General features: G+C 51.0%; 1 protein-coding gene across 4 annotated transcripts; it reads left to right on the top strand.

Moving 5' to 3' along the window:
- Positions 1-2960: 2960 nt before the first annotated feature.
- Rsad1 (radical S-adenosyl methionine domain containing 1) lies at positions 2961-14218 on the top strand. 4 transcript variants are annotated; one of them, XM_013149535.3, is made up of 9 exons: positions 3238-3476; positions 4157-4293; positions 4392-4596; positions 7181-7546; positions 7667-7730; positions 8117-8264; positions 8442-8496; positions 9123-9226; positions 12439-14218. In XM_013149535.3, the coding sequence occupies exons 1-9, from the start codon at positions 3345-3347 to the stop codon at positions 12494-12496; spliced, it is 1269 nt and encodes a 422-aa protein (XP_013004989.3). In that variant the 5' UTR covers positions 3238-3344; the 3' UTR covers positions 12497-14218. The 4 variants fall into 4 exon arrangements, 2 of the variants coding, with proteins under 2 accessions (XP_013004989.3, XP_003466907.3); XM_003466859.5 differs by having other exon boundaries at positions 3253-3476; positions 9329-13513; XR_010048284.1 differs by lacking the exon at positions 8117-8264 and having other exon boundaries at positions 2961-3476.
- Positions 14219-24454: the final 10236 nt, after the last annotated feature.

The raw sequence follows: 24454 nt of genomic DNA, 5'->3' as shown, positions 1-24454 counted from the left end.
GTATTGTTACTCCGTGCGGGGCTCTGAAATGAGGATTTTGCAAAACAGTTGATTTGTAAGCTGCCTAGTGGGTTAAGAGAGGGCAATGCTTCCCGCCCAGCTGAGATTCTCTCTCTCGGATCCAGAGTTGGTTTTCTCCCTTCTTGCCTGAGTAACCTGGATGCCAGGGCCAGCTAAATGTGCCACATTCCATGTTCCCAACATTCCTGAGCACCTGGAGCCTGTAGCTGTAAGTCTTGACCCTCTTTTTGAGGCAGGGGTTCAAGCAGGCTGGACTCCATCCTCCTGCCTCAGCCTCCTGAGTGCTGGGATTCCACGTGTGCGCCACCAGGATAGACAACACAAGATTGTTTTGGTTACTTACAGGTTTCAGATTCATGGGGTTGGTGTACTCACTGGCTTTCAGAAAAGCAAGATTCCCACACAGTCGTGTCTGGCCACCTCTGAGAATCACAACCCTTCCCTGGAGAAGCTGCATAAAAGGGTTTTGCTTCGGGGACGTGGGGAAGGGGGCCTGAGACCCAGCTTGTGATTAACAAAGGTCCTTCGTCTCTGTCTCAGGGGTTAACCCGTCTCAAACCCAGCTCCCAGAGGGGTGTCTTTGGGGAAATCTGGAGTGAAGCAGAGAGTGATTTAAGGTTCAGATGTGGTGTCCAGAGGTGAATGTGTAATCAGCCTTCTGGGCTCCCGGGGTGTGTGTGTGGAGGATGATGACCTTAGTGTGATCTGAAGTGGTCACCTGATATCAGAAGTTCACTCAGAGATGCTGGTATGGGCCAAGAGCAGTCAGTTTTAAGAGCAGCGGGTCTCTGAAAAGGGACCTTTGGTGCCTGTTACTATCATGACACACAGGTCAGAGATGTCCCTATAGCAAAGCTGGTGGAGGACCAATACTGTGTTGCCCAGCTGCAGGATCTTTTACAGATTTTCCTTTGTGTGTGTGTGTGGTCTCACTGTGTGGACAGGCCAGTATCAAACTCCTGGGTTCAAGTATTCCTGCTTCAGCATCACAGGCAGCTGGGACTGCAGGGAAATGCCACGATGCTGCTTCATTATGAGTGTTTTTAAAAGCTGGGCGTGGTGGTGCACCTCTGTAGTCCCGGCACTTAGGGGGGCAGAGGCAAGAGAATCATTTGCAGGTTCGAGGCCAGCCTAGGCTACAAAGTGAGCCCAAGGCTAACGTGAATTGTGTAATGAGATCCTGCCTCAAAAAGACAAAAATAAAAAATAATTAAAAAGTGGTTTTAAGAGTCTACTAGGTGGGTGTGGTAATGCAGGCCTGGAATCCTAGCCTTTGAGAGGCTGAGGCGGGAGTCTGAAGCCAGCTGAGGGTACACAGTGAGAATTTGTCTCAAACTAAGTAAAAGCAACAGCCAGCAAGGCAAGAGGGTTTCTTGGGTCTTCTCTTGCTTCCTGTTCCTAGTTCAAAGAGAGAAACTTTATTCCCATATGGATCAAAAATTACCCATTGCAATCCAAGCCAAGTCCGTTTTTCCTCTCGGAAGCATAGGTCAATCAGTGACACCAAGCGCTGGTTAGGCAGTGAAGCAAGCTTGATTCTTGACACCAGTCCCACCTCAAAGCGATGTGGCCGAGGTTTCACAGTTGGGATTAGACGTGTCCATAGTCAGCCACCTGGGCTCGCACTGTCACCCACCTGTGTGAGTCCCGTGAGCCAGGAATCCACGCATGCAGCAGGTGTGTTATTACAGTAAGCAGCCAGGGACAGCAGGAGCCTGGGGCCTCCAAGGCTGGCCGGTGTAGACGGACTCTCAACTGCGTGCCCCACTCACTCCGAGGCTGCAGGGCCCTGGAAGCCAGCCCACCCTGGCTACGGTAGCTCAGGATCACGTCACCTGTTGGGCTAAGGCACTGAAGGACACTTTGTCTCCAGAGGCAGCTGGGACAGAGCCTGCCTGTTCCTTTTTAAGATGTACTTCAGTATTCCTCAGAGTTGCAAGCCAGCAAGAACCAGGACTGTCGCAGGCCACCGGGTGAACTGTCCTGCCCTGACAGACTCCAGACCCGCGATCTTTAACTCTGTGTGTGTGAGAGAGGGTCTCTTTATTGGGGATTGAACCTAGAGCCTTCACACTAAGCACATCCGAGCCCTTTTCATTTTAGTTTTATTTTTATCTTGAGACTGTCTTGCTATGTAGCCCAGGCTGGCCTTGAACTTGCAATCCTCCTGCCTCAGTCTCCCAGATGCTAGGATTACAGGTCTGCACACCACACTGGCTAACTCTTCCCTATTCTTTTTGAAATGAAGGCTTGATAGGTGGCCCAGACTGGTCTTAAAATTTAGCAATCCTCCTGCATCAGCTTCCTGAGTAGTGGGATTACAGCCACGCTCTGAAGCCTGTGTAGTTTCCACTGTGGGGAACAGGTCTTCCGGGGCTGCTTCCCCAGGGCTTCCCGAGCACCCAACTCCCTGGCACACACCAACTCTGAGTCCTCTCAGTACGTGCATGGGTTGGCTTGGCCTGGAAATCTCAGCCAATTCTCTTTGGGATTTTCCATTCTTTCTAGATCCAGCCCCAAATCAGGCATGGTGGTGCTCACTCATAATCCCAACATTGTGAGAGGCTGAGACGGAAGGATCACAAATTTGAGCTGAACCTGTACAATTCAGCAAGATGCTGTCTCAAAATAAGAATAAAAAAGAAGCCAGGCGTGGTGGCTCCCGCTTGTAATCACAGCACTCGGGAGGATTGCTACATAGGAGGATTGCTGCAAGTTCGAGACCACCCTGGGCTACAAAGTGAGCTCAAGGCCAGCCTGAACTGCATAGCGAGACCCTGTCTCAAAAAGACCAAAAACAAAAAAAAGATAAAAAAAGGAACTGGTTATAGTTCAGTGTGCAGGATCTGGGTTCAATCCCCAGTACGCAAAAAAAAAAAAAAAAAAAAAAGAATAAAAACGAAATGTAAAATTCAGCCTATGAATTTCCCACCCTCAACTGCTCTGAGAAGAGACCTCTCCCAGCCCCACAGGAGGCACTGAGTTGACACCTCCCATGTCCTGACTTGTTGGTTGTCTCGGGGCTGTCAGACTGAGACCCGATCCGATGCACCTCGGTGCCCAGGCGCCCAGCTCTGTGCCAGCCACAGAGGATGCGAAGGAGACGCACTGTGATCTCCAGGGGAACGGGCCAGGCCAGGCACAAGGCGGTGTCTGAAGTCAGGCCTGCAGCGGCTGCGGTGAGCACAGGGCGTCCGGCAGGTGGCGCCGCAGACCGGAGCCCGGTGGCCGTCTGCCGCCTCTCCACTTCCTTCCGCCCGGGCTCTGCACGCACCGTGTGCCCAGGGCGCAGATCGGCTCGGGACCCGGCCGGGCCGGGCGCCATGGTTCTTCCTGGGCCCCGGGCCCGCGGCCTGGTGGCGGCTGCCAGGGCAGCCCAGGGCCGCCGAGTGGGCAGCGCCGAGGGGTCCCCGAGAGGCGACCCCGCCAGCAGGCGCGCGGCGCTCTACGTGCACGTGAGTGGGCGGGGAGGGGCGGGGCCACGGCGCGAGGAAACGTGGTGGTGACTGGCGCTGACCCCTGGTACTCTAGTCACTTTTTTTCCTTTCATTTTATTGGTCCCTTTTAGACATACATAATGTAACATTCATTACAGGGAATTTTTACCTGTGCGTGCCTACCTGGATTCTTCTTTGTGTCTGGGTCTTGATCTAGAGACCCAGAGTCTCAGATGCAAAGATATGCAGTGACCTTGACAAAGTGACCTTTCTGAGCCTGTTGCAAATTTTCTTTTTTCTTCCTTCCTTCCTTTCTATTTTTCTCCAAATTTCCTTTTTCTTAGAGTCTCTCAATGTACTTCAGGTTAGCCTTTAACTCACTGGATAGTACAGGCTGGCCTGGAACTCACGAGGATCCTCCTGCCTCAGCCTCCCAAGTGCTGGGATGACAGGCGTGGGCCACTAGGCCTGGCCTGAGCCTCATTTTCTCATATTGAAGCGGGCATCGTAATTCCAGCGCCGCCTGCTGCTGAACAGTGCGGCTCAGACGTCGCAGCCGCTGTTGGTTGATGTTGAGCAGCCTCAGCCTCGGGATGGGGATGAGGATGGGGCAGTGTGTGTTGAACCCTGGAAGTGACTGAGCAACCCGGGGTCATTCACCCCCATACCCTTCCTCGTCCCCTGTCCCCTGTCCCCAGTGGCCGTACTGTGAAAAGCGCTGCAGTTACTGCAACTTCAACAAGTACGTGGCGCGCGGCGGCGTGGATGAGGCCGCCCTGCGGCGCTGCTTGGTGACGGAGGCGCACACGCTGCTTGCGCTCGGCGGGGTGCACAGGTGCAGCCTGGGCTCCAGAGTGCGCGGGCAGGGGGCAGGTGCGGGCGGCCTAGACCTCGCCCAGGTCAGGTCTCATCTTCTCTGTCCTCTTCCTCCAGGGTGGACTCTGTATTCTTTGGTGGAGGCACCCCCAGTCTGGCCAGTCCCCACACCGTGGCCGCCCTCCTGGAGGCAGTGGCACAGGTGGCCCACCTGCCTGCTGACTCAGAAGTCACCTTGGAGGTGAATCCCACTTCCGCCCCTGGCTCCAGGCTGGCGGAGTTCGGGGCGGCGGGAGTCAACAGGTTGTCCATTGGCCTCCAGGTAACCCACTCACCCTTATGCCGGCGTCCCTAATGGTCAGGGTCTTTTTCCCTAATGTGGCATTCGTTCACTGGGCATTTATTTATTGACTGTTGGGTTTTGAGACAGGGTCTGGTTATGGCGTTTAGTTTTCATTGTATATTATTTTGTTTGTTTTGAGACAGGGTTTCTCTATGCAATCCAGGCTGGTCTTAAACTCACTACGTAGAATTTACTATGTAGTCCAGGCTAAGCACAAACGGGTGGCAGTCCTCTTGCTTCAGCCCCTGGAGTGTTGGAATTACAGGCATGCATCACCAGACCCAGCTGGCTATGTACTTTAGGCCGGCCTTGGACTCTCTGGGTGGGCCAGGGTGGCCTGGAGCTGGCTGCCATCCTCCTGCCTCAGCCTTTTGATTTCTGGGATTAAAAAGTGTGTGCCACCATGCCTAGCTCCACACTGGTATATATATACTGGTTTTTTTTTGTTTGTTTGTTTGTTTATTTGTTTTTTTTTTTTTTTTAGTTTTGAGACAGGGTCTTGCGAAGTCACTGAGTTACCCACACGTTGGTCAATTTCCAATCCTCCTGTCTCAGTTTCTCACAGTGCTGGATTGCAGGTGCACTCCACCGTATCTGGCTAAAAAGATTTGTTACGTGATGGAGACACAGGAGAGGCAGGCAGGTAGCCAGATCATTGCGAATGGTAAATGCTGCCTGTAAAGCGATCTCTAAGAGAAGCTTTCAGAGTCCAGTGTAAAAAGGGCACCTCAGTCTGGTGAAATACTGGAAGCCTTCCTGGAGCAGGAGATATTTGAATAAGAAGAGGGAGAATTTAAAGGTGAGAGGTATGGGAGGAAAAGACACAGGTCTGGAAGAGCCTGGCATGTTTCGGGACAACTGTGAGTCATTCCTTGTGATTGGAGAAGGTAGATACAAGGCTGCCAAACAGGGCCTGAGGGCCATCAGCACCTACGGGTGCTCTGGAATTTCTTACGGGTAAGGGAGCCACTGAAGGTTTTTAAGCAGGGAGAAAGATAGGCCTCAATACTTCCACATCCAGGGTGATCCACTTGTTAAGATTGCAAGGGATGTCTTCGTCCTTAGGAAGTACTTTGTTCAGCACTTAGGCGTTGGAGGGGTTGATGGGTCCAGTATGCTGCCCCTCATGGAGTTTCGGGTCATTTCTGAGATTTTTCTTGTCTGAAATGCATATCTTGAAACTAATAGTGCGGAAACATCAGATAAAGAAAGGAAGAAACTCCTGGGGCTGGGGATGCAGCTCAGTGGTAGAGCACTAGGCTAACATGAGCAGGACCCTGGGTTCAAACCCCGGCAAAGGGAGAAAGGAGAGAGGAATTAACTATCACTTTAATGTGCAGTCGATCTCTAGCACTTACTCATTAAGAGACATTTTCAAAAACTGGCTGTACTCTTTGAAAAAGTCAGTGGCATACACTGGGCATGTTAGCATACGACTGTCATCCCACCACTCGGGAGGCTGAGGCAGGAGGATTATTTCGAGTTCGAGACCAGCCCAGGCTATACAGTGAGCTCATGACCAATCTGAACTGCAAAGGGAGACCCTGTCTCAAAAGACAGAAGATGAAGAAATGGCCCAGGGGCTTAGCTCAGTGGCACAAGCGTCTGCCTGGCAAGCTTGAGGTCATGAGTTCAATCCCCAGCAACAAAAAAAAAAGAAAGAAAGAAAGAAAAAGACAGAAAATCTGGAGTACAGGAGATGACAGTGGTGGTGACAGCTGAGTATAACATATGACTTCTGGTTGGGGAGGAAGGAGGAAATTAATTACAACAGGTGACAGGACTGGGCCACTGGCCATGTGGATATGACAATGTATTAAGTAATGGTGTTGCACTGGTATTATACTTCCTGAACCCCAGAATTGGGCTGGATTATGTAAGAGATGTCCTTGTCCTTAGGAAATACTTCAGTACTTAGGTGTGGAGGGGAGAATGTCTGTAATCCTGCATCCAGCACAGCAGCCACATGCTGGCGAGCAATTGAAATGCAGCTGTTTACATTTAATTAATTTATGAGCCAGGCTTAGTGATGCATGCTGATAATCTCAGCACTCAGGAGGCTGAGACAGGAGGATTACCATGAGGTCAAGACCAGCCTGAACTACATAGCGAGACCCTGTCTCAAAACAAACAAGCAAACAAACACTGCTGCTGGAAGCTAGGCATGGTGGTGCAGGCCTGTCAGCCCAGTACTTTTGGAGGCTGGGGCAGGCGGATCTCAAGTTTAAGCCCACCCTGGGTAATTTAGTGGTTTAGTGAGACCCTGTCTCAAAGTAAAAAAAAAAAAAATTTTTTTAAAGGGCTGGATTTATAACTCACTGTGAAGACCTTGGGCTTTATCCTGAGTATTGTAAGAAAAGGGGGGGGGGGATAAAGAAAAGGATCTAACACTGTTAGAGGACGTGAGGATTAAATTCACCCTTCCATGAAAAGCAGCTGCGTCTGGGTTCTGGCCCGGCCGTCGCCCTCCCCTCCCCTCGCAGCTCCCTGCCCCCGTGAGGGGTGGGGTCCCTCTGCCCCGTGTCAGGGGTCTGGGTCTGGATGCTCCCCCTTCTCTCCCCAGTCCCTGGACGACGCGGAGCTGCAGCTGCTGGGGCGCACGCACTCGGCCCGGGACGCCCTGCGCACGCTGGCGGCGGCGCGGCGCCTCTTTCCAGGCCGCGTGTCGGTGGACTTGATGCTCGGGCTGCCGGGGCAGCAGCTAGGGCCGTGGCTCGGGCAGCTGCGGGAGCTGCTGCGCCACTGCGACGACCACCTGTCCCTGTATCAGCTGTCCCTGGAGCGCGGCACGGCACTCTTCGCCCAGGTGCAGCGCGGAGCCGTCCCGGCCCCCGACCCCGAGCTGGCAGCGGAGATGTACGCGGAGGGGCGCGCGCTGCTGCGGACCGCAGGCTTCCGCCAGTACGAGGTCTCCAACTTTGCGCGCCGTGTGAGTTGGAGTCCAGAGGCTGAGGGCGCGCAGAGCCTGACTCCCACCCCCACCCCACCCCTGAAAAGTCCACGCTGGGCACCTTCCTGCCTCGGCGTCACTGTCTCTCCCTCCCCACAGGGGGCGCTCAGCACCCACAATTGGACTTACTGGCAGTGCGGTCAGTACCTTGGCGTGGGGCCTGGTGAGTCTCCTGTGAGTGACAGAGGGTTGAGACAGGAGAATGTCTCAGCGGGGACTTGGGCCTCCTGTGTAGCTCTCTGAGCCTGTATTTCCTCATACCTAATGTGCAGCAAAAGAATCCCCTGCGGGTGGGACTGTCGCCTGTGCATGTGTCCTGCTTGCTATCCTGCTGGGGCTCTGGAGTTCTCAGTCTTTTGTGCGCATCAGAATCCCCTGGAGGGCCTGTTAAAGTCCAGAATAGGGGAGCGGAGAGGCGCCCACAGAATTGCTGCCGGGTGCGCTGGAGTAGGGCCTGAGAAGTCACACACCCCATCCTGAGATGCTGCGGCCTGGGTTTAAGGCTGTGAGCACAGAGTGTACCCCTGGCTGCCCCATTGTGATTACCAGGTGCTCATGGGCGGTTCGTGCCCCATGGGGCGGGGTGCCACACCCGGGAGGCTCGGATCCAGACCCTGGAGCCTGATAACTGGATGAGGGAGGTGATTCAGTTTGGTCATGGCACCCGGAAGCGCGTCCCCCTGGATGAGCTGGAGCTGTGAGTGTCTCAGGATCTCCTGTGCCCTGGAAGCACTGCCACCTGTGCCTCTGTTTCCCCCAGCCCCAGGCCCTGCCCCATGCTGCAGAAACCCATCTGTGCAGCCCAGCGTCTGGTTGGAAGAAGGGGAGAGACAGGGTCTCTTCTTTAAGTCTCTTGCTGATTTCTCTTTCTCAGGCTGGAGGAGGTCTTGGCCATGGGGCTGCGCACAGATGTGGGGATCACGCACCAGGTGAGGGCATACCGTTTGCTCCTCCTAAGCCTTGTGAGACCAGCCTCTGTCTCATTCCCCTCCGCTCACGCACACGCAGTCACACAAGCCTCTTGCATTCCTGGAGGTTGAGCGGTGGTCCAGTGGTCTGCAGTGCAGAAGCTGTAGGTGTGCAGGGCAATGGTGAGAACCTAGACCAGGGTGTGGTCTCAGTTCTGCTGCGATGTTGGATCCAGATCCTTTCACAGCTCTGTGCCTTAGTTTTCCCAGATATGTGAGGGAATGGGTTCCCCAAAGGGCTTCCCTTGTGGTAAGCGGCACCAAAGCCTCAGCTGGAAGCTCACTGGATCATTTGCTCAGACTCAGAGCCCTTGTAGATGAAGTGCTGCCTGCAGGTGCAGCTCTGGCTGTGGCTGTGCCTGCTGTGTGGAGGGAGAAGGGACAGTGGGGGAAGGCACAGAAGGAGACCTGGGTTGGCCAGGAGCTGGGGCTTTGGCCTGAAGGTACCATGTGGGTAAAAGCACTCACCTCCCCCTGGCCCACAGACCTGTCCGGGTGTCCCTGAACATCCCCAGGCCAGGCTGGACCTGCTGTCCCCTTTTGCTGGACCCCAGTCTGCTCACCACCTCTGCCCCCTGCCTTCCCAGCACTGGCGGCAGTTTGAGTCCCAGCTGACCCTGTGGGATGTGTTTGGAGCAAGTGAGGAGGTGAAGAGGCTACAGGAGCAGGGCCTCCTGCTGCTGGACCACAGGTGAGTTGTGGGCTTAGGGATCCCCATGAGCCCTGACAGGTGCCCAGGCTGGGACTGAGACTGGTGAGACCGAGCAATCACACCAGGTCTGTCCGGTTCCAGGGGTCTCCGGTGTTCATGGGAAGGCCTGGCTGTGCTGGATTCCCTGTTGCTGACCCTTCTGCCCCGACTCCAAGAGGTGTGGTGGCAGAGGAGCCCCCCACCAGTGCCAGGAGGGTGACCAAGTGTCTCTGCATCCCAGGACAGTGCCAGGCGGATGTAGGGGCTTACGTAGCCCTGGGGATGTCGCTGCTATGCTGTGGGGTCCGTTCTGAGGGGCAGCAGCTTGGCCCAGCACCCCCAAGGGCACGGCCATGATGAGGTGGACTGGAGTCTCACGTGGTCTGGGTGCTGGCATCCCATCCAGTGACTTGGGACTCACAGAGCAACCTGTGCTGCAGGCCTGGGAACTGCTTGTCACCGCCAGCTTCTACTGACCTTTTGGTACCTAGTACTAGCCAGAGTTTGGAACTTATAATTTAAAAAAAATTTTTATTGGTACGTGTTTAAAGCCCATAATGATCACATTCATGGTGGGGAGCAGGGACAGGTACACAGCACTTCTTAATTCACCTTGGTCCCCCTCACACTTTGCAAAAGCTCTGTCTTCCCATTTCCTAATTTTTGGTTTTGGGAGTCAAACTCAGGGCCTCACACTTGCCAGGCAGGCACAGTAACACTGAGCTACACCCCAGCCCCTAGGCAGCATCTTTTATTTGTTCTTTAGTGGCAGTCTCTCTGAAGGGAGTTGCCTTGCTCTGCAGTGAGGTCCTCAGACAGATGTGGGTCAGGAAAAGCAAGTTCCCTCCAGGTATCTGAAGCAGGAAGGGATTTAATCACAGAATGAGGTAGTTCGGAAACTATTGCATTTTTCCATAGTCAAAACAACTCTTTGCCTGTAAATGTCAACATTCTGGGTGTGTCTGATTGTTTCCTGAAACAATATTCAACTTGGCTATTTTTAGCAAGCACTAGACAGAGATGTTTTGTAATTCAAGGTCTGAGCCACTATCAGTCATGCTAATTTTGCAGGGGCTTGGTGGAGCCTGCCTGGCATTGAAGTACTCAGGAAGCTGAGGCAGGAGGATCACTCAAGGCCAGCCTGAACTACATAGGGAGACCTTGTTTTAAAAATGTAACAAATAATGCGAGTTTTGATCACTTGATTAAGGCAGTGGGTGCTGTGTGTCCCTGACTTTTTTCCCTTGAAATTAATTAGCTTATCAGTTAATCACCTGCCAGCTGATACTGGGAGACCAGACAGGTATCCCATTCCTCAGCATCACCTTGCCCAGTGATTCAGGCATTTGTTGGTGATGCTCAAATCAGTTCTTAAATTGGGGGTTGCAGTAGGATCTGAAATTTGAGTGGCTCCTAGGCAACTTAGTGAGACCCTGTCTCAAACTTTAAAAAGACATAAAAAGACCGGGTATGACGGTACACGCCTGCAATCCGGCTTGTAGGCGGCTAAGGCAGGAGGCTGGCTGTGCGTTCCAGGCCAGCCTGAACTGTGTAGTGAGACGCTATCTCAAAACCCCAGAGAAACCCGGGATTTAGCTAGCAGCACCGCCCCTGCCTGGCAAGCATGAGGTTGGTGAGTTTGATTCCTGGTACCAAAAAAAGAAAGAAAGAAAGAAAGAAATTAAAGGGCTGGATGTAGGTCAGTGGCAGAGTACCCCTGGGTTCAGTCCCCAGTGACAGAATTAAAGAGAAAAAGAAGAAAGAAAGGAATCTTCTGTTTCATGAAGGCCCAGTTCTGTGTGTGCCCGTGTGTGTGGTGGCGAGGCCGCTTTCTAGGCAGAAGCTCTGTGACCCTAATTCCTTACTGTTTCAAAGGGTGCCAAGGTGCCAGGCCCCTGCCAGTGTGCAGCTCAGCCTCCAGCAGGTGACAGATGACAAGGCCCCAGGTCCCCGCCCCTGGGGTGAGCACGTGTCTCTCCCCCGTGCCTGGTGGTGTGACTGTTGGTCCTGCCCTGACACCGTGGTAACACGGTACGTGTTACTCCCTCTCCCTTAGTCATGAAATATTCAGCCCTGTGCACACAGAGAGGAAGAGACCTGTGCCAGCCTCAAGGAGGTCCCTGCCAATGGCTGGGTAGGGAAGGAGAGCGACTCGGGCCTGTGTGATACATGGTCGCCACAGGAGCCTGGGCCACATTTGGATTTGGGGGTGCTGAGATCTGTTCACCTACCACCTCCCATGCCCCCAGTGGCCCTGGCCCTGGACAGCTCACGGACTGACTGCCCAGGATACTTTGTCCCGAGCCTTCCCCTGATCTTGATACCCAAGAAGTGAGCTTGGGCCAGAACAGTGCTCTGTTAGATGACCCAGGCCCACTCCGGTTTCTCCCCGCTGCCAGGGCTCGTGCCACCTGAGATGGCCCTCATCGCTCGGCCTACTCATAGGGCAATGTGGAGGGCTGGGTGGGAGCCAGGCCAAAGTTGGGGTGGCACTGATCACCTTGTGACTCAGCCCAGATCCGCCCTCACTTGATGCATCAGGATGAGACGGGAGGATGTGGAGGCCCGGAATCCGGTTGTTAAACATGCCCCAAATGTCCCAGTGACCCGTCCGGTTTTGGGAGCCCTGAGTAGTGCCATGTCCTGCCCATCATGTTGAGATGGCGGGGTCTGGAGGAGAGTAGGTCATGGCTTCTTCCAGACACAGTGGTGGCATGGGAGTCACAGAAGGAATTGGGGTCCTTCTCTGCATCTCAGCCCTAGTCTCACTCCTGCACTAATGCAGTTTTTCTCCTCTGTACTGGGACTTTGTTGTCATCTTCTCCCTCTTACCCTACAGAGGAAAAAACCAGGCGTGATGGCTCACGCCTATAATCCCAGCATTTGGGAGGCTGAGGCAGGAGGATCGCTGCAAGTTTGAGATCAGCCTGGGATATAGTGTACTCAAGGTCAGCCTGGACTACATAGGAAAAGAAAGAAAGAGAGAGAGAGAGAAAGAGAGAAAGAAAGAAATTCGAAAGAAAGAAAATGGGGAGTGTAAGCAGCTCCCTTTGGTGCTAAGGTGATGAGGAGTGTTGGGAATGTTGGTCTCTGTTTGGCTGCAGCTCGAAGGACCCAGTCTTCCTGTACAGAAAGAGCATGGCGATTTTAAATCCCTACACCTGACCGGGAAGTATGAATCAGGAGGGTGGCTGTTACCATTTCTTTTGCAGACAAGGACACTGGATGCGAACGGCCCGTGCTTGTAATCCCTGCAGTCTGAGAGGCTGAGGCAGGGGAATCGCAAGTTCAAACCCAGCCTGGGCAACTCAGTGACTGTGAGGCTGCCTCAAAATAAGAAATCAAAGAGGCCAGGGGTGTTGCCTGCCTCTTAAATCAGGCAAAATCCTGCCCCTCTTTCTGGCCTCTGCCTGCTTATTCTATCTAACACATGGTGGGCATCTTTCCTTGTCAGTTTTGTGTCTGGATCCTGCTTTTTTAGTTTTTTGAGGCAAGGGCTCACTCCATGCGCAGGCTACTCTTGATCTTGTGACCCTCCTGCCTCAGTCTCCCCACTGCTGGGATCACAGTCGGGCACCACCACGCCCAGCAAGAGCAGCTACATTGTTAGCGGACTTGGTGACGCGTGGGGTCCATCTGGTCACCATGAAGGCCGAGAGCAAAGGAGACTCGGGCTCTCCCAGGCAGCCGACAGCCGGAGCTGCTGGCCGAGAGCTGTAAATCACCTCCGAATTTCGTCTAACGGACCCGCTTCCGTCTTCTCCCTGCTTTGCCTTTGGATTTTTAAAACCAATGTTTGGATTATCATGAGGCAGAATGCTAAATGGAGAGGAAACAGAAAGTCACCCGGGGTCTCTGACCCAGCGCGGTCCCCTCTGGTCCTTGTCCAGGGCGCATTTTCGCTGCCTTCCTGGACAGGTCTAATTTTGCATCCCGCCCCTTTCACTTCTCATTTTTCATGAGCAGTTTTCCACTCGGCTCCGCCATCATCATCTTTTCCATTTTAATCGGCACACGAGGTTCCAATGAGTGGATAGTAATCATTACCCTAATGCCAGGCCTTCCCCGGCTGCGAGGTTTTCCCTATTATAAATACTGCCGCCGGGGATGTTTTTATGGACATGGCCTCTTCCTGAATTCGGATTATTTCCTGAGTTTGCCGCCCCAGAGTGAGAAGCCAACTTAAAGGCCGGGAGTATTTTCATGGTTCTTGGCACGAGCGGTTATGTTGTTGTTCCAGAGGGTTTCCCTTTTTTCTTGCTTAAAATAAAAAGAAAAGGAAAGGCATCCTTTTTTTCTTTTCATTTAGAAGAAAGCAAGATTTCTACTACAGAAATCACCACTACAACATTTGGATAACCATCGCTCGAGGCAGAGATAGAGCTAGGGAAATAAAAATAATCCTCACTGCCAGCTTGGCCACCTGCTGTTTAAGGCAGCAACGTGCCCCGGTTTTCCGATTGGTTCTGCGGGCGCCAGGGCCTGCATGACTGCATAATGTGGTACAGTAATAGCTACAGGCTGGGTACCAGGCCAGCGATTTTATCTCCATTTGTTCATTTAAGCTTTGCTAGAAGCTAGTGAGAGAGTAATGTTACCTGCACACCCATTCTACAGACGAGGAAACTGATTCCAGAAATGAACCATGTGCCCAAAGCCACAGGGCAAGGGAGAAGAGGGACTGGCACTCAGTAGGGGTACTCTGGGTCTCTAAAACAGATGCTTGCCAGACATGGTGGTAATCTGTAATCCCAGCACTCGGGAGGCTGAGGCAGGAGGATCACCTTGAGTTCCAGGCCAATCTGGGCTACATAGTGAGTTCAAGGGCAGCCTGGACAGCATAGCAAAACCCTACCTCAAAAAGCCAAAAGCAAGCAAAACAAAACCTCCAGATGCTTACAGAGTGGTATGTGAATATGAATACACATATATACACACATATATGTATGTCTTGCCATACTAAGAATTAAAACCCAGAATCTTCACAATGAACTGTATCCCCCAGTCACTTTTGTTTGTTTATTTCTGGTATGAGGGATTGAACCCAGGATCTTTGCATGTGCTCCATCTCTAACTTTTATTGATTGATTGGGTTTTGTTGTTTTTGTTTGTTTGATAGTGATTTATTTTTCTTCATGCAAAAAAGGTCTAGACATAGTATTTACAGCTGGCATGGTAGACCCATGGTCCTTGGGCTTAAGGAATCCGGCCTCTAACTTAATGTTTGCACCCTCTGATCTCGGCTTCCAGCCCATTCATCTCCACATGGTCTACTATGGCCCTTGGAGTTCCAGCCATCATGTCTGCATTCCAGGTAACTAGAAGGAAAAAACTGAGAGGCAATTGTGTGTTTGCTCCCAGATGAATCAGCCTTCTCTGAACAGCTTTCCTCAAAGTTTCTGACCCCAGGACGTCAGCTGGGTCTCATTGGCTGCCTTTATCGCCAAGGGAGGCTGTGCAGTGTTTAAATGGCCGCTTTCCCACCCTTGCCACCCCATAATACAAGAGCTCAATTAATCAAGTCAGGCAGGTGTCAAGAGCTAGTGGAGCCACCATGGTGCTGAGCGCCTGTAACCCCAGCATCCGGAAGGCTGATGCAGAACGATCCTGAGTCAAGTTTTTCCTGGGCTATATTCTGAGACCCTGTCTCAAAAAACAAGTTTCTGGGCGTGGTGGCTCACACCTGTAATCCCAGCACTCAGGAGGCTGAGGCAGGAGGATCGTTGTGAGTTCGAGACCAGCCTGGGCTACAAAGTGAGCTCAAGGCCAGCCTGAACTGCATAGCGAGACCTCGTCTCAAAAAGACAAAAAAAAATCAAAACAAAAAAACCAAGTTGACTGACCAGATTCAACAGTGACCAGGAAATATTACAAAGCTTTATGTTTTGTGTACATTTTAGTTCTTTGCTTATTCAGCCATGCTTTGGTGACTTCTGGATCAAACTGAACAGTCGATAGGCAGACAGACAGACAGACAGAGGTTTCAAGTACGTTCTCACTTGCTATCCGTACTGCTTCCAGCTTCTCTACTTTTTATCTTGAGTGGATTTTGCTGTTTTGGAAATGAGCTTTCTAGAGATTTCAACTCTATTTATAAAGCCAAGCCTATCTGGTGCCTGTGACTTTTCCATGTGTCTGGGCTCCACCTCCGGAGCTGTGGACAGCAGCTGGCCAGTTTCCTGCTCCCAGCGGTGGCCTCTAACGTCCAGTGCAAGCAGCGGGTCTCCCTGGGCCCTAACCCCCAGGGGGGCTTCCCACCTGTATGATGAGGCAGGATAGTCTCCCATGGAGTGCCCGATTTCCTGACTCCCCTCCTGCAGTCTGTGCAGCAGAGCTTCCATCAGGGCGGGTTCACGCTCCCCTGCCCAGGACCAGCAGAGGCCAGAGCTCTGCCCCCGGGAACCTAAAGCTGTGTCTCTTGAGGCTGTCAACCGAGTGGCTCCTGTGTCAAGGCTGCACTAGGAAGACACAGGCCCAGAGAGTCCCTGACTCAAACAGCCACAAATTATGCAAAGGAGACAAGGTGGGGCTTGGCAGGGTCCTTATTAGGAAGGTGAAGGCCACTTTAACAAGCTTGGTTTGCACAGATTTCCCTCACCTCAGCTGCCCGTCACCGGTGATGCAACGGATGCATTTGCACTGTCCTGGTGTAGAGAGGACTTTAGTTATTCACATGATAATTTCATCCTTTTTTGGGGGGGCGGGGTTTTGGAAATCGAACCCAGGGCTTTGTACACGCTGAGTGTGTATTCTACCACTGGGCTATGTGCCTAGCTCCTCATTCAGTGCTTTTAAGGAGGTCAAAAAGAAAGAAAAAAAGACAGACAGTCAAGTCGGGAGTGATGGTGACACCTGTAATCTCAGCACCCTGGGAGGCTGAGGCAGGTCGATTGCAGAATTGAAACCAGCCTGGGCAATTTAGCAATTTAGTGAGACCCTGAAAATAAAAACTAAGCTGAGCATGGTGGCACACACCTGTAATCCCAGCACTCGGGAGGATGAGGCAGGAGGATTTCGACAACCACAGGGCCAGCCTGGGCTACATAAAGAATTCAAGGCCACCCTAGACTGTGTTGAGAACCATCTCAAGTAAACAAGCAGACAGACAGACGGATAGCAAGCTAGGGATGTAGCTCAGTGTGAAGGCCTGGGTTTGATCACATGTACTACAAAAAGAGAAAGAAAAAAGGAAAAGAAAAGAAAGGTCCCAGTGATTTTGCACCTAGTTTTTGAGTATTTTTTAACTCAGAAAAGTCATTAGGCCAGAGCGGCGTGTTTTGGTGTGGTGCATTCTCGACTACTTCCCAGTGCCGTGTGCATGCTGGCCCTGTGGAATGCAGGTCCCTAACAGAAACTACAGGTCACTGCCAGGACAGAAGGACACCTGTCATTTCCCTGTCATGCTGAAACTTGTCATCAGGGAGCTCCAGGCTCCTGGAAAATTTTCCTCCTGGCTCCAGGTAGCACTGGCTGCCTCCTGGGTAGCTGGGGCCAGCGAGGGCGGGCTGGGTGGGGGGTATGTGTCACCAGTGTCACAGGACTGGCTGTCTCCAGGCCGCAGGCAGCCCACTCCCAACCCCCAGTCCTGCCTGCACCCATAGCTCCAATGGGCGTGGCCGCATTCCTCAGGTGGCCCTAGTGCCATTCCTCCCAGGCCCTTGCTACTCCACCGGCAAGAGTGTGGCTTTCCTTCGCCCACCTCTGCCCTCTTGTCCTGACTTGCTCCCTGGCAAGGGGGTGCAGCTTTACATACCACTAGGAAGTTGCCATGGAAACGCCCCACCTCTCAGGTCCCACCAAGCGTGGATCCTTCAGATGAATATTCATGGGCTGGGAGTTTAGCTCAATGGCACAGCACCTGCCCGGCAAGTGAGAGGTCATGAGTTCGATTCCCAGTACCAATAATAATAATCATCATTATGAACAAAGATGGGTGTGGTAATACACGCTTGTAATCCCAGCATTGGAGACTGAGGCAGGAAGATCAAGAGTCTGAGGCCAGCATGGGCAACACAGGGTGACACAGTCTAAAAAACAAAAAGAAAACATCAGCATAGGAACTGTGAGTGGTTCCTACCTGGGGTCCTGCGGGATGGGCCCTGGGTTCAGATCCTACCTCTGGGTGAGGTACTTGGCTTTTCTATGCCTCAGTTCCTCATTTGAAAAATGAGGATGTTAATTATGATCATATAATTGTTGGAAAGGTTTAAGAAGTTAGCATCCAGCCAGCGGTGGTGGCACATACCTGTAATCCCAGCACTTAAGGAGGCTGAGGCAGGGGGATCACCTTGCACTGGAGGACAGCTTGTGTTACCTTATGAGTTCACAACCAGCAATATCCTGTTTCAAGAAGAAAGAGGAGGAGGAGGAGAAGAGGAGGAAGTTGAAGAAGTTGGCACTCCTAATTCCACCAAAGAAACATAAATAAATTTGATTTCATCAAAAATTTAAAATTTTGTCCATCAAAGGAAAGCATACTTCAATAAAGTACAAAGAAAACCCACAGAATGGGGGAAGATACTTACTAATCATATACAATATCTGATAAGGGATTAGCATCCACAATACATAAAGAAGTCATACAATTCAACAGCAAAAAGACTACCAAATTTAAAAATGGGCAAAGGATTTGAGTAGACATCTCTCTGCAGAAAATACACAGCTGGCCAATAACACATGAAAAAGTGCTTGACATGATTGTCCAGTAAGGGAATGGATATCAAAACCAGAAGGACATGCAACAGTGCACCCACCAGGATGGGTACAAAAATCATTGCATGCGAAGGTAAGTGTTGTATGGTAGAGAAATTGGAAGCTCATACGCTGCTGGTGTGGGTCGTGGAAAACAGTCTTACAGTTCAAAAATTTAAACCTAACCACACACACTGTAATCCCAGTACTCGGAAGCTGAGGCAGGAGGGTTGTAAATTCAGGACCAGCCTTGGCTGCGTTGTGAGACTGTGTTTCAAAAAACAGACAGACAGACAAGCCAACCAACAAAATGTCAAACTTGGGAGTCGCTATATAACCCAGAAATTCTCCTAAGCATCTCCCCAAGAGAAGGAAAGACATGGTCCCCCACACACTTGTGCACAAATATTTATGGCATCATTCATAATAACAAACTAGAAACAACTAACACCCATCAAGTGATAAAATGTGACAGGCAAAATGTGATGTATTCATACCATGGAAATTACTCCGTGATACAAGGTGAAGTGTATATTACACCCCTGAACCTCGAAAACATGTGAAGCACAAGAAAGCAGAGGCAAAGGCCCGTTGTAGGATTTCACATCACAAAGAGAATAGGCAAATCAGAGACGGAGGTAGACCAGGGGGCTGATGTGTCAGGGCTTGGGTGGTTGGGACTGAGGAGTAGAGGGCTTTTGGGGGTGATTGGAATGTTCTGGAGTTGGACAACCTTGTGAATATACTAGAAACACTGAACCGGGTACCTTAAAATCCTAGAGAAAATTTCATTTCTGTGAATCATCTCAGAATTTTGGTGGTGGTTTTGTTTTGGTCAAGGGACACCCCACCACTGAGCTACACCCCCAGCCCTTTTTATTCTCTCATTCTGAGATAAGGTCTTGCTAGGTTGCTTAAATGGGGCTCACACTTGTGATCCTCCTGCCTTAGCCAAGCATCAGAGACTGCAGGTGTGCAGCTGTCCCTGGTTTTGTGGTGGTGGTGGGGTTGAGACAGGGTGCCACTGTGCGGCTCACGCTGGCTTTGAGTTCAGCATGGAGCCCAAGATGGCCTCAAACTCACGGTGATCCTTCTGCCTCAGCCTCCCGGGTGCTGGGATGACGGCGTAAGCCACCATATCCAGCTATTTTTTTAAAAAAGAACCAGTACACATAAAGTGTTCACAGGCTGCTCTGTCCATGGTAACCCTCTGGAAAGGCAGCTGCCATTTAGTTTAAACTGGATGGGAGACAGGTGTGGTAGTGCACGCCTGTCATCCAGGAGCCTGAGGCAGGAGGGTCTTTGCAAATTCAAGACCAGCCTGGGCTCCAAAGTGAGCTCAAGGCCAGCCTGAACTGCATAGCAAAACCCTGTCTCAAGAAGACAAAAAAGACCAACAACAACAACAAAAAATCCCCAAACTCTGTGGGATTTATGAGTTGGCCCAGATAAGGTAGAAGGGAGAAATAATCCTACAAGAAACACCATCATGGGGCTGGGGATTTAGCTCAGCGGCATAAGCACCTGCCGTGCAAGCAGGCAGTCGTGAGTTCGATCCCCGGTACCGATAAAAAAAGACAAAGACAAAAAAAAAAAAAAAAAAAAAAAGGGAAAGAAACACCATCATTAGAGAGTGAATTCGTAGCAATTATTTGCATATAACTTATTTACTCATCTTGAGTTTATACACTATATAAGTGTACATTTATTATATAAGCATTGGGCTGGGGGTTTAGCTCAGCCGTGTAAGTACCTGCCAGGCAAGTGCAAAGTCACGAATTCAATTCTAGGTACAAAAAAATTATATAAGCGTTCTTTGTGTTGTTGATTTAATCAATTAGTTATTTTGGTTCTGGGTATTGAACTCATGACCTTGTTCTTGCCAGGCAGGCACTGTGCCACTGAGCTAAATCTGTAGTGAATTTTATTTTCATGAGTCCTTTTGATGTATTTAAATTGTGAAATGGGTTCCTAAGACTCCCATTGTGTTTGTTTTTAAGTCCCAGCAGTTGAGTCCAGGACCACCATGTGGCTCAGGGGCTCTGCACAAGGTCAGGTTCAACCCCCAGCCCTGACCCTGGGGTTGAAAGGTTGGAAAGTGAGACTTAGCTCTGATGCCCGGTAAATTATAGGAGTTGAAGCCAGGCGTGGAGGTGCACACCTTCGATCCTAGCATTTGGAAGGCTGAGGCAGGAGGATTGCTACAACTTAAAAGCCAGCCTGAACTACATAGTAAAGCCCTGTCTCAAAAAAGAAAAAAGTAAGTTATAGGTCCTGGGTCAAGACTACAAAACACAGAGACCCAGTCCCATTGGAATTTCAGATAAACAATCAATGCATTTTAAGTGAAATATGTCCTGAATCTTTCATGGGAGATAGTTATACTAAAAAAACTGTTTTATCTGAAATTAAAATTGAACTGGGCAGGACTGAGGATGACTCAGTTCTAGAACACTTGCCTAACATGTTGGAGGCCATGGGTTTAATCCCTAATACCACACACACACACACACACACACACACACGTGAAGCATGGAAAAAAATTTTAACTGGGCATTCTGTATTTTCTCTGGCAACCCAGATGTGAATATTTTTTTTTTGAGACAGTCTTGCTATGTAGCCTTAAACTCGTGGTGATCCTCCTGCCTCAGCCTCCCACGCTCTGGAGTTACAGGGATGAACCACAATTATGATTCTTAATTCCTGTAAAAGGAGACAGGTTTTTTGTTTGGTTGGTTTTTTTTAGTACCAGGGATCAAACTCACGACCTTGCACTTGCCAGGCAGGCACTTTTGCTGCTGAGCTAAATTCCTGGCCCTGAGGAAAGAGTTTTTGAAGGACTCTCATTTAATTCTCCCCCTCTCCTCATGAAAGAGGCTCACTCTGCGAGATGAAGTGACCCCAGGTCACCCAGCTAGAAAATTCTGAGGTGGCGTTTGAAGTTGGGTGTGTCCAAGTGCGCTGTGACCTGCCGACTTGGAATTCCAGGCAGATGTACAGTGACCCACATAGGGCAGCGGGGGAGCCAGGAGCCTGCTTAGGCAGAACAGACGTTTGTACTGACCAAGAAGGGATAAAAAGAGCAAGAGGGCCGGCTGAAGCCCTGTGCCCTGCTCTGCCTGTGTTCCTTCTTACTGCTGTCGTGACAGAGGACCGCCAGCTGGGCAGGGACTGAAATCAGGTGTCAGCGAGCTGTGTGCCCCATCCCCATCGGGGCTGTGAATCCCTGCCCTTTCCACTTCTGAAGCTTCCGAGGATCCTGGCTGAGAGCCACCACGCTCCAGCCTCTGTGGCTCTGACCCCTGCCTCCCTCTTTTAATGACTCTCAGGATTAGAGGGGCCCCCAGATAATGCAGGATGACTCCCGAATCTTAACATCCTTCATCACATCTGCAGAGTCCTCTGCAGAGCCACGAAAGGTGATACGGTTCCAGCTTCCATGCAGACAACTGCAGGGAACTGGGATCCTGCCCGCCTCGCTGCCAAGGAGGGAAGCTGCCTGGTGGCTTCCAGTGCTCTGGATCTTCACTAGAATCTTTCATCCACACTGCTTTTAGAACACTTACACACGTACGCACACACATGCACACACATACTCATGGGCTGTTTTTCTTCCTTGAATTGATCCTGGGAAGCCGCTGAAGGGTGCAGAGCCAGTACAGAAAAGGAGGTGGGTGAAACCATCTGGCCAGGTCACAGCTAGAAAATCTCAGGGTCCTGACCCTCCCATCCTCTGCATGGTTCCCAGCCATGCGCCAGGAGCACACTGTCCTCCAGGTGAATTGAGGTGATCCTCAGGTCCCCCCTAATCCATAGAGGAAACTCCCCAAGGTGGACCAACACCCTGCCAGGATTCTACCCCCAGCAGCCAGGTGAGTGGGGAGAGGCAGCATGGAGCCCCAAGACTCAGTGTCTCCCCATCTGAGACCTGTACCCAACAGGACCCCAGGGGGAGCTCAGCTTCGTGCAAAATCATCTCAGCTCAAACCTCCCAGGATGGAGCACAGGGGCTTCTGAGTAAACTGTGTGCTCAAGTCTCAGCTTTGCCCCTGGTTGGGCCATCCTCCTTAGAGAGGGGACAGTGCCCCAACTCGGTGGGGTTGCTGTCTGTCTCTGTCACCTCTCCATTTTGTAATCTCAAAAAGTTAAGCAGCTCTGATGTGACCTGCTACTTTCCTGAAGGAAGATGACCATGCACTGAGCACCCTGGGAAATGAGCCTTCAGGGGCTGACAACACAGTCCAGCCAGGTGGCACCCCTGCCTGACCACGTCCTCCCCCCCCCCCCAATCTCCTTCCTGGCCATCCTTGATCTTCACAGAAGCCTCCAGCCAGGCGGCCCACTAGTTAACTCCCTAGGGCTCAGAGCTTCCTGGAAGCTGGGTGCTCACCTCTGTCTTTTTCTGTTTTCCCTAGAGGATTCAGACTTCCTAGAGGGCAGAAGGAGGCCTTTTTCCTCCCCCTTACATCTCACTGAGCTCCCACTGCAGCCTGGGCAGTGAACTGTTCCCACTTCCCTTCAAGAAAGAACTCACTGAGTCAGGCATGGTGACCCATCCTGTAATCGCAGCCACTTTTGAGGCCGAGGCAGGAGGATCACAAGCTTGAGCCCAGCCTAGGCAACCTAGGGAGACCCTTTCTCCAAATAGAATTAAAAAGAGTTGGGATGTAGCTCAGCGGCAGAAGCGAGTTTAATTCCCAGTATCAAAAAAAAAAAAAAAAAAAAAAAAAAAAGAAAAGAAAAAAAGAAAAAGAAAGAAAGAAAAGAAGAAGAAAATGATTTTCCTTGTAACTGATAAATAGTGATTCTTACATTCATGGGGCACCGTAGCCTTCCTGAAGGCTCACATGGGTCTCCTTTGGTTGAGACTCAATTTTCAGGACTTCCTGCTCCATCACCCATTGAAGCCTGCATAGGATGAACTCACACTAAGCTTGGTAGGAATGCAAGCCCTTCCTCCCCCGCCCAGCCTACCCCACCCCGAGAAGGGGCTTGGAGAAACGCTGACCACACATTTTCACCCCTGCGGGATCCCCATCCCCTCTCTTGACAAATCACACTGAGGATTCTGCTGCTCGCCTTGAACTTGGGAAAACCAGGTTCAAGGGTGCTCTTGCTGGTGGGGGTGAGTTTTGTGTCCTGTCTTCTCTGAGCTGTTCTGTGTGATGCGTGTGGGGTGCATCTCCCGCCCCACGCTGTCACGACTGGAGAACATCGGTCTTCACCTCCAGTTTGCCACACTACAGCCCACTTTTATTTGCCTTTTTCCATCGCGCTAGTATGTTCACAATCTTTGAAAAACAAAAGACAGCATGCGATTTGTAGCAACCCAGTTTCAGCAGTGTTGTTTGTTGCCATTTTAGGAAAATCCAGCGATTCTTCTTTTTTGTCTGTTTCATTTTTATCGGTATTGGAGATCAAACTCTCGACCACCTGCTTGCAAGGCAGGCGCTTATGCCGCTGAGCTAAATCCCCAGCCCCAATCCGGCGATTCTTGATAGCTGTAAATTAAATCAGTACTGGTGGCGGGCTGCACTTTTTTTCTAAGTGGGAAATGGTTTTTTTTTTTTTTTTTGTCTTTTTCATTTCTATCGGTACCAGGGATCGAACTCACAACTGCCTGCTTGTAAGGCAGGCGCTTATGCTGCTGAGCTAAATCCCCAGCCCCGGGAAATGGGTTTTAAATGCATAGTAATTTCACTCGTGGTCTTTTGCAGGAGATATTGGAACCTCCCTTTTAGAAGTGAGAAAACTGTGGCTCAGAGACCGTAAGAGGCCAGCCTCATATGCAGGAGGTCATGGGTTTGATCCTTAGTACCAAAAACAAAAAACAGAGAGTGTAAGGAGCCAGCCTGAGGGCACATAGCAAGTGGCAGAGGTGTGAGTAGACTGGATCTGTCTGGCCCTGGTGTTTCTCCTGAGGGGACACCGCTGCTTAGTGACTGTCATATACTAAGCCGGGGCTTGGTAGGGAGAGTGGGCCCTGCATTCCCTGTGCCAGTGGAGTTTACACGCTGGTAGTGAGTTTGACAGTAGGCTCCACGTCCACCAACAAATCATTCCGAAATGCATCAGGCTTCTGGAAAAATTATAAATCAATTGCACTTAGAAATCCATGATCACGAAGCTGGGTGTGGTGGTAAGTGCCTATCAGGCCAGCCCTCTGGCAGGCTAAAGCAGGAAGATTGCAAATTTGGGTGCTTTTTTTTTTTGGTACCAGGGATTCAAACTCATGCTTGCCAGGCAGGTACTTATCCTACTGAGCTAAATCCCCAGCCCTTAAGACTGCAAGTTTGAACCCAGCCTGGACAATTTAGCAAGATCCTGTCTCAAAACGTTTAAACAAATTTAAAGGGGCTGAGGATATAGCTCAGTGGGGAGGCTCTTGTTTCAGTCCTCAGCATTAATTCATTAGAGATTACAGAGAAGGGATAATTTTGTTTTGTTTTGAGACAGAATCTCGCTAGGTACTTCAGGCTGGCTTTGAGCTCACTATGTAGCTCAGGCTGGCCTCAAACCTGAAACCCTGATCCTCCC

This window comes from Cavia porcellus, unplaced genomic scaffold (assembly GCF_034190915.1).
Source record: "Cavia porcellus strain 051 isolate PalLab524CR breed Dunkin Hartley unplaced genomic scaffold, mCavPor4.1 scaffold_6, whole genome shotgun sequence".
NCBI lineage: Eukaryota > Metazoa > Chordata > Mammalia > Rodentia > Caviidae > Cavia > Cavia porcellus.
Note: the sequence above shows the minus strand (reverse complement) of the source record. Positions and strands in the feature narration are given on the sequence as shown.

Bases quoted from the DNA above. Each gene is read 5' to 3' on its own strand.
- Rsad1 (XM_003466859.5), top strand. From the start codon at position 3,345: ATGGTTCTTCCTGGGCCCCGGGCCCGCGGCCTGGTGGCGGCTGCCAGG. The intron at 4,597-7,180 runs GTAACCCACTCA...TTCTCTCCCCAG, and splicing joins GGTTGTCCATTGGCCTCCAG to TCCCTGGACGACGCGGAGCT. The intron at 9,227-9,328 runs GTGAGTTGTGGG...GTCCGGTTCCAG, and splicing joins CTCCTGCTGCTGGACCACAG to GGGTCTCCGGTGTTCATGGG.